This window comes from Ochlerotatus camptorhynchus, unplaced genomic scaffold, assembly GCF_037179485.1.
Source record: "Ochlerotatus camptorhynchus isolate MF236.1 unplaced genomic scaffold, CSIRO-AGI_Acam_v1.1 ptg000240l, whole genome shotgun sequence".
NCBI lineage: Eukaryota > Metazoa > Arthropoda > Insecta > Diptera > Culicidae > Ochlerotatus > Ochlerotatus camptorhynchus.
The window spans coordinates 392,233-405,651 of record NW_027040730.1 but is presented as its reverse complement, the minus strand read 5'-3'; the positions used below and the strand labels follow the sequence as shown (position 1 = coordinate 405,651).

The 13,419-nt window shown below is 36.2% G+C and overlaps 1 protein-coding gene across 1 annotated transcript; it reads left to right on the top strand.

Moving 5' to 3' along the window:
• The first annotated feature begins 2,947 nt into the window (after positions 1–2,947).
• LOC135704429 (tRNA (adenine(37)-N6)-methyltransferase) lies at positions 2,948–11,561 on the top strand. The gene is made up of 5 exons (XM_065225884.1): positions 2,948–3,054; positions 3,112–3,244; positions 10,565–10,948; positions 11,009–11,266; positions 11,332–11,561. Exons 1-5 carry the CDS (start codon positions 2,984–2,986, stop codon positions 11,539–11,541), a joined length of 1,056 nt encoding a protein of 351 aa, XP_065081956.1. The 5' UTR covers positions 2,948–2,983; the 3' UTR covers positions 11,542–11,561.
• Positions 11,562–13,419: the final 1,858 nt, after the last annotated feature.

The following is a 13,419-nucleotide window of genomic DNA, read 5'->3' as shown; positions in this document are numbered from 1 at the left end:
CTACCAAAGAGGTAACTCTAAGACTAGAAGGTCCCGAAATAACGTGTTCAACTTTTTGGCTCAGCTCTGGTACTCTCTTCGGTCCCAAGCTATCGATTCACTGCTCGAAACATAGGAAAAATCAATAACCCCTCATTTTACCTGTCAAACTTTCATAGCGAATCAAAACAAACATTGCGTAGTACTAGAATTTCGACTAGAATGGGTTACGTTAATCGTTTGCTTGGGACCAATAGGCTAGTCAAGTATTTAGCCAATTTAAAATCGTTAGTTTCGTATTGATTGTTGCTACACAGCAAAAAAAAATGTAATATCGATCAACGTAATTCAAGCTGATGTATGAAATAATGATGTAATAGCAAAAAGCAGATACAATATTACATCAATGGATGTAATTTTGTTCGCAAAATCGATGTACATCGTTCAATGTGATATTACACAACCGATGGATTGACCTGGTTGCAGCAGTTTCGATGTAATATTCAACAACTTTTTTGGCTGTGTACTACTGGATTGAACTAGCATTTTCACCAAACGTACTAGAATGTTTTGGTTCTATCTCTTTCACTCTACTCAAAACTGAAATGCATAAAAAATGACAAAATGATACACTCTTTGCACACTGTCAAAGAATCATTGTACACAAAATCAGCTTTGTGCAAAACCAAAACAAAAATACTATCCCATCTGGTGAATGATGGCACAAGCTTCTAAGAAAATTCTATTACAGCGAACCACATTATTTTAATTGATTTCTTCGCCAGTAAGTCGTCTGTCACTTCGTTTGTGGTATAAGCGTAGTTATTAGACTGATGCAAAATTTGAAATTTTCGCTCCACAGTGTTCAAACCACAAACGAAGTGACAGACGACCAACTGGCGAAGAAATCAATTAAAATAATGTGGTTCGCTGTAATAGAATTTGCGAATCAAAACAAACATAGTGTAGTACTGGAATTTATACTAGAATGGGATACGTTAATCGATTTGCTTGGGACCAATAGGCTAGTGAAGTAGTGAGCCAATTTAAAATCGTTAGTTTCGAATTGATTGTTGGTATTAAGGCTGGCGCACAATAAATACGTTTTCGGGTTTTTTTTTTGACAGATAATGCATGGGTTAACTGTTAAAAAACCCGAAAACGTATCTATTGTACGTCGGCCTTTAGTCACCAAACCCGGATAAATTCAAAACATTACTTTACCTTACCAAAAATGGTTAAAAATGGTTTATAATCCCTGCTAAACTTTAACTAAAATGGTTATGGAACTTTACACGAACGTTTGTGTGATAAAGTTTTAACCTTATGTATTATGGTTTTTTGGAAGTGAACCTTACAAATAATGGGTTGTTAAGAACCATTACCATTTCAAATTCTTGTTTTTTTCATACATTTTTGGGAAAGGAATTATATTGGAACTATTTTATTTATGATTTGAGAACTTTAATGGTAATAGTTATGGTAGTCGGTAAGGTTCATAGCTGGTTTTGTGACATCCATCAACTTTATGTGGAATATATCGCGAATTGGTTGCCTGTAAATTACTGATTACCAATTCGCGATATATTCCACGTACACACTCAGCTAAGTTTTGCTTGTTCGGTAATTTTTTACCGGAAATAATCGGTAAATTTAGTATATTACAGATTTTTCGGTAAACAAAAATAATTTCACCAATATTCGGTAAAATTTTAACGAAGTTTCTGTAGTTTGATTATAAATTTGATGAAAAAATACCGAACGATCTGTAAAATAAGCCAAAACGCCGAATTCGGTAAAAAATTACCGAACAAACCGTAAATCACAAGTAATTTTACCGAAATTTTGTACTATCAAACTGTCAAATCTGGAGAGGCTTTATTTACTAGTGAATGGTAAATAGTGCATCCGGAATCAAGTGCAGCAGGTAAGGATAAAAATTCTTGACCACGATCAATGGATCACCGACATATTTCGTGAGTAACTGTTTATTTAGCAAATCCAATTATTTTCCAGGCATTTTCAGCGATAGCATGATTTGATTGCAGGTTATTTATCTGGACTGCATCTCATAACATCGGGCTCTAACACATTTCGGCGTCAAATACATTTTTTATTGCACGTATCACAAGTGCAGTGACGGTTTTAAAATTAAATAAAAACTGATAAATATTATTTCAAGACTTTTTAATTCAAATTAACTGAAAACGGTAGTAAAATAAAAAAAAAATAGTGGGAAAATCAGTTTAACAGAACAGTTCGGTAAAAAATTACCGATTCGCTTCGCAAAAAAGTACCGAATCGTTCGGTAATTTTGACAGCTCATCAAAAAATTGGTTTACCGAACGTTCGGTAGGCATTTCGTTTACCGAACTGATTACCGAACGTTCAGCTGTTGAAAGTTCGGTAAAAAATTACCGAGTACGGTAAAAATTTCTGAGTGTGTAAGGTTGACCGATAATACTAAACCATTAATGGACCTAACTGGCTACCATAACCATTACCATTAAAGTTCTCAAACCATAAGTTAAAAGGTTTTAATATAGTCCTCTCTCCGAAAATGTATGAAGAAAACAACTATTTTGAATGGTAATGGTTCTTAACAACCCATTATTTGTGAGGTTCACTTCCAAAGAACCATAATACATAAGGTTAAAACTTTATCACACAAGCGTTCATGTAAAGTTCCATGACCATTTCAGTTAAAGTTTAGCAGGGATTATAAACCATTTTTAACCATTTTCGGTAATGTCAAGTTATGGTTCGCTTCTATGCGGGAAGCTTTCGACCCGCTCCGTCTGCAACTTCGTTTGTGGTTTAAACACTTCGATCAGACGTGTGGAATTTTTTGAGTGTACTCAGCTTGCATGGCAACGATGGCAACCGGTTCAGCGAATCTGTTTGTCGATAGTTTTGACATTGACAGCTATCATATTTTGTTTCTATCTCATTCTGTCCATAAAACAAATCAAATTTAACTCAATTGCAAAGTCGGCACTAAACAATGAATGAAAGTGATATTGAAGATTTAAAAAAGCAACTTTCCATTGCGAGGAATGAAATAAAAAATCTTAGGTATGTTTTACTGCTACATGTCTATGGTATCATAAACTGTAATCATGATTGTTTTAGACAACAAATCAGTAACCTTCAGTTTGTGCACCAGAAAGATGTTCATACAATTAGAAGCGCCCTGGAAAATTTCCAATGCGAATCCTGCCGATCGAATAGCGGAAAGCTACCAGATGCAGAACAGCCTGGAAACGTAAGTAATCTCAATACCTTAGTATTGTCACTTCAAGCTAACGCCCAAACATCGATAATTACCCTGGTGTAAATCAAATTTAAAACAAATAGCAGAATACTACCGTTAATCCGGCATTCTATCATTCGGCAGCTGTCAAACTTCATGACCGATGCCGGATTAAGTATATTTCCAGAGTGATTTAAGATTTGGGCGTAATTGTGTTTGTAAACAAACAGGTCAATCGCTGATTTCTCGTGAATAAAAGCTCAATCTTATAAACAAACTATACCAAATGGTAGAGGAATCATACTTCTACTTCATAGTGTTATTAGTTTTCAAAATTGAGCTTTTATTCGCGAGAAATCGGCGATTGACGTGTTTGTTTACAAATACAATTACGCCCAAATCTCAAATCACTCCGGATTTATAAGCAATAATATCCATAATATCCCGTTATCACCTCTCGATGGCAAGTCACTGTGTTTCGAATTATGTCCTTTTTCCATTAATAGTTTTGACTGTGATGCAAAATCTCGACCATACACGGCGATATTGACAAAACAGTCATCATCGCTCACTCGAAAAATCTTCATGCCAGTGACAAAGTAGTCACTGACGAAGATGTGCAGTTTCTGTTATTAGCTAAATTTGTAACTAAATTAAATGAATTCAGTGCCAACATTTCAAAGGGGCGTAGTTGCTTTTGTAAACAATGACTTTATCCGTAAATTTCTCGCGAATGAAATCTTACCTCTCCAAAATAACAATGCTAGCTGGTAGAGAACCTGCTGGTGTCATTATTTTTCATGAGTGAGCTTTTATTCGCGAGAAATCGACGGCTAAAGCCATTGTTTACAAATACAATTACGCCCCTTTGAAATGTTGGCACTGAATTAATGGAAATAATTCCATGGAGCCATGATGGATAATGATAATGATAAAAATTATAAATGAAATTACAGGTTTTGTAACCAGGTGAATCTTTGACATTGACGAAACCATGAATGAGATTATGACGAAAGTTTATGTGTGAGCAATCATGTGTTTCATGCTTCTTCTGACAGCACTCACCACCATAAGACGAGCAGCCTTCAATCGTATGGTGGAAAATCGACTTGAGAATGTATGACGAAATTCACTTTTAATTATAAATATCAATAATGGTGCAATTTGCCCGTTATATCATTGGTTAGTTTTTGCACCTTGACGTTGGTGGGAGAGCTTAATCTCATGTCTTAATGGAACGTTGGAGACGTTGGAGACGTTGGGTGTATGGCCGGCATCCATAGGCGTAGCCAGATAGGGGCAGGGGGGGGGGGGGGGGGGCGATCAAGCGCATGCCGTGGCAGTGTGCCTTCATGCACGGGCGTTGTGGATTATTGAGTCTTCCGTCTCTGATGAACCATGGCTTAAGAGAACCAAAGTTCTAGACGCTAATGACAGTAGTACCAACAATCAATACGAAACTAACGATTTTAAATTGGCTCACCACTTTAGTAGCCTATTGGTCCCAAGCAAACGATTAACATACCCTATTCTAGTCGAAATTCTAGTACTACGCAATGTTTGTTTTGATTCGCTATGAAAGTTTGACAGATAAAATGAGGGGTTATTGGTTGTTCCTATGTTTCGAGGGGTGAATCGATTAGCTTGGGACCGAAGAGAGTACCAGAGCTGAGCCAAAAAGTTGAGCTCGTTTCTTCGGGACCTTCTGGTCTTAGAGTTACCTCTATGGTAGTACTTCGTCGGTTGTAGCACACCAGTGTATTAGTAATCATATATACACGGTTAGAAAAAAGTACCCAAAATAAGTTCTTTTCACTCATCTCGGCACTATAGTGCAGGAACCCAAAAGTAGGTAAAGCGGGTCAAAGTAATTTTCATTTACTTGTGTGCAATTCGTATGGAATTTTCCACTAGCTTTCAATCCAAAAGTAAGTTAGTTGTACCCAACAGTAGGTAAATATGATTATACTCAACGTTGGGTTCCCACACTTTACTACCCCTGTTGGGTGGTTTTGCTCCTCAGTTTTTGACAACATTAGAAGGAGAAAAGGAGACAAACTAGTCAAAAGTAGGTAAAAGTGAACTGGGTACTTTTTTCTTACCGTGTACAGAGATTCGCGGAAATATTATCAGACGATTTGGCACCGTGATTTGTTTTGTTTACAAAAGCTGCCAACACTTGCCACAAAGCCAAATGTTCCAGATTTGTGCGTGACTTTATCGTTTTCTACGCTACGGGTTAGTTTGTTTACGTTGTTTGAATTCTCAATGAACTGGTGAACTATTTCTGCCAAGTTTTGCCCTAACCACGGTCGTTGAATCAACAATCAATACGAAACTAACGATTTTAATTGGCTCGCTACTTGACTAGCCTATTGGTCCCAAGCAAATCGATCAACGTACCCCATTCCAGTCAAAACTCTATTGGCAAATCAAAGTTGGCACTCGTGGAGAATAGAAGAACTATGAAAGTGATGATGGTTTCAAAATTTTCCACGGGAAGGTATACGAATGCAATCTTAAAATGCTTTTATTTTTCAAATGGAGCATTTTATTTAAATCTGGTTTCTGCTATAGTGGTAGAAAAGCTGAAATCTATGTATACACTTAAAAATCAGAAAAGAAATTATTTTTTCTATATTATATGTTTATTGAGTAGTCCTTATGTTTTCTACTAACGTAGCACTAACCAGATTTAAATAAAATGCGCCATTTGCAAAATAGAAGCATTTTAAGATTGTACTCGTATACCTCACCGTGTAAAATTTTGAAACCATCATCACTTTCATAGTTCTTCTATTCTCCACGAGTGCCAACTTTGATTTGCCAATAGCACCACACTATGTTTGTTTTGATTCGCTATGAAAGTTTGACAGATAAAATGAGGGGTTATTGGATTTTTCTATGTTTCGAGGGGTGATTCGGTGATTCGACTAGCTTGGGACCGAAGATAGTACCAGAGCTGAGCCAAAAAGTTGAGCACGTTTCTTCGGGACCTACTTGTTTTTGAGTTACATCTATGGTTGAATTGCCAAGAAGTGTAACTATGTGAGTATTTTTTTTTCGGTTTCCGTAAAACGCTGAACTTTGTAAAAGAATTGGCTGGAATTTTGCGGACTACCGCCGGATATTTCCCTGCATATTTCTGTGCGTTTTTGCAGTGTATGTTACAATGATATTTTTTTGTGGTATCTAGTTAATGTCGTTTTCGTTTTTGCGGTGTAGCACTGGTGTAGTGTAAGCAGGAATAAGCACGAGTCTTTGACAGCTCAACATCATTTGTTTGTAAACAAAGGTGCATCCTATATCTACACCCTAAATTATTTCGGTGTACGGCAGTGAAGCACCGGTGTAGCTACACATTTATCACACTTGTTGCATTTTTGGGGCTGTCCAGTAACAGTTGCAATCAGCAGAATTAACCAAACTGAGAAATCTGCGACCTATGGAGCTTTATTAAAGCGTTATTCGATAGAGCTTGCCAAACGCGTTCTGGGCTTTGTAGTTTTTGGAATTTAGTTAACAAAATTAATTAACTTGCCTACATAGGCTATCACATTTATTTTGTTGGAACTCATTAAGTAATCAGCTGTTTTGACGTTGGATAACGTCTTTCGGCAACATACGGGGGTACAAAATTGAAAACAGTCATTTTGGATGCGTTACGAAAAATTCAGGCATCACATTTGATAACGGCACAAGAGCATTTGTAAACAAACTTTCTAAGGCCCTTTACACGTGAACCAAAGTACGCCCACGCAAACCAACAACATCATCGGATAGGGGCAACTAGCACCTTTCCGAAAGTGGTATTGGTTTGCGTGGACGTACTTTGGTTCACGTGTAAAGGGCCTTAGAAAGTTTGTTTACAAATGCTCTTGTGCCGTTATCAAATGTTATGCCTGAATTAAAAGATTTTGAACGATAATAACTCAACCGTTTCTCGATAGATTTACGAGATAATGGCATCAATCGATTGGAAATATTTCTAGCAATTTGCTGAATATTTCAAAACTATTGATTTCATTCTGTAAACAATTGAAAAATGGTTAAAAGTAAACCATTGTCTAAAGATGGTGAAAATCGATTGATTTTTTTTTATATTCTTATACTTTCTCCAACCGAGACATCAGATGCGAGTATCTGACACCTCTGATATTTTCTGTTCTACTATATAAGCGTCCAACAAGGTCGCCCGTTCCATCATTGTCAACAACATCAGCCCAACAAAACGGCCCTTTTCAGGGCCACCAAACTTTCGCAAAAGAGTTATTAAGGAATATTCCTAAAATATAATATACACAATTAAGTACAACACATAACAGAGGTTATCCAACGCCAACCCTGCGGTCGTATCTAGTATACAACCCTTCCAACTTTTTTTTCTGCTGTTCCGAGTGGCGTTCAGAACTCGCCCAGTTTTCGGAACTCAGTTAGTTTAGATATTTTATACTTAAACAGATTTACTGATTCAATCGGAGTTCTACGCGGATGTATCTTTTGCCACGTCAATACGCACTCACGTCACAACATTTTTTTCCAAAAATATCTTGAAACAATACGCAAGAACCAGTAGTCAAACTGCCAACATAGACTAGTCCTTCTATAGTATGTATTGTCGAAAGATAGAAGCAAATCTGTCAAATGATAATGACAAATCTCACCAGTGTGTATGCAGTGTCATACAACTAAGTTTTCTCTGTTTACAAAATACAAAAAATACAGGTTTAAACAGTACATATCAGATACATCAATTTCAAAAGTTACGCTTGATATGCACAAATAAGGGTCTGTCCAGAAATAACGTGAACGGTTTTAAAGAGAATTAAGACCCACGAACGGCATTCGCTAACTGAAATGCGTTAATTGTGTCGAATATGCTGTCAAATGCACTTAAAATGCATCGATATATCCTTGTGTTTATTTCGTTCTTCTTGATATTTTGAAATGTAAAATTTTTACTGATAAACAGGGATGGAAAATCATTTACATTCATTTACATTCATTTGCCTCTAACTTTTTTCATGATTGCCGAAATGAATGTAAACGATTTTCCATCCCTGCTGATAAATGTCCTTCAAAACTTTTTAGTTAAAAGCCAGTTAAATGTCTCAGTTAGCGGGTGTGTAGTATAGATGACCTATTCAGTATAGTAACATTTAAAGCATCAAATTGAAATTCTTTAGAGATCTTGGACATTAAAAATTGTCAAAGTTCTGGGCTTGAATAATTTGCTGCGAACCCTATAAATTAACAAAACATTCATAGATTTTAGTTCACTTGCCCCGCTGGCATTCCCATGGAAGGGTGTAATAGGAGACTGGATTTTATGCATATTTATTTACATTTGAATATCAATGAAATGCTGGATTAACGTGGATCTAGATTTATTAACTATGGATAATAACCAGTCCACGGCTGCAAGTCTATTATCGAGAACAAACCATTAAACTTCCAGTGGAAGCATAATTGTTCCATCTGTGTATGAAAGTACACATAAACATAGGGCAATTATGCAACCACTGGCAGTAGATGATGATGGCCCCACTTCTTATCCCTACAAAGGTCTGAGCTGTACGATTTATCTTTAAGATAATTAAATATGACAGCTAGGAGACGAACCAGCCAAGGGCTGAAAGTCTCCTTATTAAAGATATTAAAAAAATATGACATTTAACCAGGTTATCAAACAAAAACAAACTGGTTACAGGTACAGATATAAATTCCCTCAAGAGTTTACAGTTGTTTCATAGCGATATAAATTTGGAAAAGCTTAGGCGTCCACCTCCTTATTTCGCCTTTTTGTCCACCTAAAATATTCATAAGTATTACAAGCGATCAAGAGTTAATGAACAATTAACAAAGCATCACATACACTAGCAACCCCGCAATCTGATGCTATCGTAATTTTCAGCAATGCTCATGAACCCGCGACATTCAGTCAAAAAACTAACTACTAACCCAAGGCATCTTCCAAAAAGCTTCAAAGTTGCATTTTTTATATCAAACGTTAAATTCAGTCCTCTATATCCGTAATATGCGCACGAGGCTCAAACCTTTGTAGGCTTTTCAAAAAATGTTTTTAACTACTACTATTAAATCAAACATTAAAAATCCATTATCACCATCGTGAAGATGTAAAGATGTTTAACAACAAATAATCATATTGGTCGGAGTACTACAAATATTACTATAATTATGGTTATGTTATTTAAAGTTTTATAACTTGTTTTACACTAATGTGAGATATATCCCGTTATGTCACGCTTGTTCAGAAAAAAAATCCAATACGGCAGGTAAAGGGGATGCTCGACCCGATTCTTACCTTCATCAAAATCTCCCTTCACTCGCTTTCTACTATCCATATACAATTTTCACACTGCCGTCGTATTATAACGGAACTATCAACTCTATGCTTTAATCTCCTCATCTATTGTATAAAATGTTCACTTTGAGTTTGATATTGACGTTAAGCATCTTCCACTATGAAAATGAGCATGCCAATTCTAATTGCGGATATACAAAAACATCTATTTTCAAAACAATTCACTAAATGGATTAACGTCACATTGTCAACTTTACGAAGAAAAAATTTGAATTTGTACAATCGCGTAAATTTTCCTCTACTTGTATGCAACACTGCTGTTATGCGTTTTTGCGCTTAGATCTACATGAAATGTAAATGTAAATTTACGCTAAATAAAGCGTTAACAGCGTGTGCGCAATATATCGTAGAAAATTACATGAAATTTTCAAACGGTGTAGAAAACCCAGTTTCAAAGCTTGAAGATTTTCGGAAATTCTGTGACTTCCATCAAATAACTGCTTCTTTCGATAAGAATATCTACATCTTGTTTTTTTGTATAGTAAAAGCGATGTTCTATAGGAATACTATTTCTTGTCAGCAGAACTATTTACAATTTTGGAATTATTTTTAAACAAACAAGACTTCAACGAATCTTCAATAAAAACAAACACTCAACAAACGCTTGATTGTTTTTTTCGAGTTCAGTATTGAGCTGACTCTTATGGCGGTAGAACTTTGACAGCTACGGCTAACTCTACAACAGGCGACGTTTGGACATATTTCTCAAGATCCATAAAATATAGATATTTTAAATTAAGAGTGAATATCACCATACAATATCAGTGGATTTTCCACCAGCTCAAAAAATCGAAAGTGGCTCGCATTGTCGCCTTCTGCTAGTGAGTGCTGTCGGAATATCTTTCTGTAAAAATGGAAAATATATAAAAAGGATGAGTCAAGTCAATTGAAGTTGCTTACCTCGTTTTTCATTTATATTATTATAACTCAATCAATTATACTTTTAGGACCACGATGAATCTAATCCAGCGAGTGTTTTATTTAGTCCTATTGGTGTAATTCGAACAGCATTTTCCGAAAAACGAGCTGTTCCTCGCCAGGCAAATGTAGCTTCTAAACTAATCAGTCGCGTAGAGTTGAACCCAACCATTTTCAACAACCCCGAACACTCAATACAAGGATTGGAAAGCTTCTCTCACGTATGGATTATCTATCATTTCCATCGCAACCAAGCGCATCTGAAAGCAAAAGTCGCACCTCCTCGTCTAGGTGGAGAGCGCGTCGGAGTATTCAGCACTAGATCACCCCACCGCCCTTGCCCGATTGGTTTATCGTTGGTGCAACTTGATAGAATTGAAAATTCTACTATTTATTTCTATGGCACCGATATGGTAAATTTAAACTATCCCAAGTTAGTATTTGTTGATCACCGTCCATCTATTTTTATTTAGGTTGACGAAACTCCTGTGTTAGATATCAAACCCTACATACCTCAATACGACGTTCCAGGGAAGATTGATGAGCAGCAATTCTACAGCTCCAGAGAGGCACCAGATGGTGAAGAAACCGTAGAACAAGCTACAGCGTCTAGCTCTAAGAGTAGCAATACAAGTGTAGCCGTTCCTAACTGGATAGCAAATGGCTCAACGTTGAAGGTTGTGTTCAATGTTAACTCGGATCAACAAGTCGAAGAACTGACTGTAGATAAGGTGAAATCGTTCAAACAAAAAATCTCACATCTTCAATAAAGAAACAACTATGACTTTTTTTTCAGCAATCAATCGCTGATATTTTGAAAGCTGATCCACGGTCAGTATACCTGCGAACAAAATATGGATCCCAGATATACACATTTCAATTGGGTGAGAATACAGTTACCTGTAAATTTGACGATCAAAACTCTACTGTGAACGTGCTACAAGTACGAAAAGTTGTGAATCTTAGTGACATGAACGAGAGAACAGATGATAAAGATGTTAAGTAAATATGTATCAATTAAAAAAACACAGCAATGCTGAGGTCCAAACCTTTTCACACTTAAAATTAATCCTGCAATGAGAAAATCCCGTACGATTAAATACAAATCTTACATATATAGGTAGAAAAGCAGCTTACCCGTAAAGAATAAAACTAAATTGAACATTAAAAAACATACTTTTTACCTAATCATGTTTGTATTACTCCATGCGTGAAGTTAACGATTTACATAATGGGAGATGCTTAACGTTAGATATAAGAGAGTGGTAATTTTGAACGATGGATGAGGAGATGAAAGAGATCAACCCGATTCATGCCTTCCATTGACCTTCCATGACAGATACATATTTCGAGTACAATGTTCAGTCTTCATCAGTGTCATTTCCCACTAAAGACTTAAAATCCAACCCTCTTATGTATCCCCTAGGTAAAAATGTCAAGATCACAGGTATAAACATTAAACTACAACGTATAGAATCCGTATCTATCTAACTAATAATAACTAAAGATTTAAGGGGTTACATATATGTAAAACCGACAAAAAGTCTTTTTTTTTCAAAAATGGTCGAATTCGATTGGTATTAGAAAACACGTGTTAGTATTTATTAGTATTAGTAAACACGTATTCGTAACTAATGTTCGTTGACCGAATTTTGTTCCGAGCGCAAAGCGAACTTAAAACTTGCTAAGCGTTTTTGTCGAAATACAGAGTTGATCTCAGGACTAGATGGACCAAATTGGCTGAAATTTAGGGGGAAGACTCACAAGATGTATCCCGTGTGTATGACAAAGCCGGATTTTAAAATTTCTTTTCTAAATACAAAAATAAAATATTGGCGATTTTTATATGAAAAACCATGACACTGCACATTGTAGTAGAAATACGTCAGGGCTATTCTGCGCGGCGTGTGAGGTGAAGTGACAGTGAAGTGATGGTGAAGTGACAATTGTCACCTCGGGTGAGGTGACTCTCCATTTGATTTGCACGGAGAGTCACTTCACAAGTGAGAGCGTGTCACCTCACCTCACACGCCGCGCAGAATAGGCCTGCGTATCTGTCATGGATGCTAAAATTGACCGGGGTGCAATAAATTCAAATAACAAAATATATATTAAAAATACAGCACTAAAAGCGTATGTTAAAGTTGTACGCTTTAAGCATTGCATCTGAAACTGGATAGTCACACTTATTGCTTGTAGTATAAGGAATGAGTGCACCGAGACACCAAGATGATAAGACGAAAATTCGCACTTTTATCACACTTTTTAATAAGTGAAAACGCGCTTTTTGTCCAATTTGGTGTGAAGAACGCAATAAAATTGTACGCAATATTTGTATTTTTCCAGTAATATTTCATGATTCTTTAGCAAAATACAATTACGTGTGCTCGATCCGTTCAAGTATACGTCCATTTCCAATAATTTTCACCATAACTTGATGAATAATTCACAGAGAAAAAATTAACTTGGCAACCAGCTTGGCAATATATCTATTAAAAAAAATCACGTCTATTATTTCCCATCTATGTCTATATAGAAATTCCATTAGTAATGGGAACAGTCTTACTACCGCTATTTCTTGGCTGTTTTCTTTGACTTTAATCAAATACACAAAATTAATTAAATTGGATGCAGGATAGCCGATAAATAGCTGTGAGTGGATGGTACCAACCTACTGCGCTATTCAGGAAAGTCCAGTAAAAAACCTAATTTTCAGTAATGTTTACTGCGTTGAAAAAAATACTGGACCCATAGCATTTATATATTATAGCCGAAAGTTTTTTTTTAATAAAGTGGTGACTTGTTGTCACGCTAAAACAATCGTTCTGAGTATTCGCCAAAGTCCCTTGACTACCGTGTACTCAGCATCTGTTGTAACTGTTCT

Excerpts from the sequence above, each read along its gene's own strand:
- LOC135704429 (XM_065225884.1), top strand. The coding sequence starts at position 2,984 with ATGAATGAAAGTGATATTGAAGATTTAAAAAAGCAACTTTCCATTGCG. Across the intron at positions 3,055-3,111 it reads AATGAAATAAAAAATCTTAG|ACAACAAATCAGTAACCTTC; the intron begins GTATGTTTTACT and ends TGATTGTTTTAG. Across the intron at positions 11,267-11,331 it reads AAGAACTGACTGTAGATAAG|CAATCAATCGCTGATATTTT; the intron begins GTGAAATCGTTC and ends CTTTTTTTTCAG.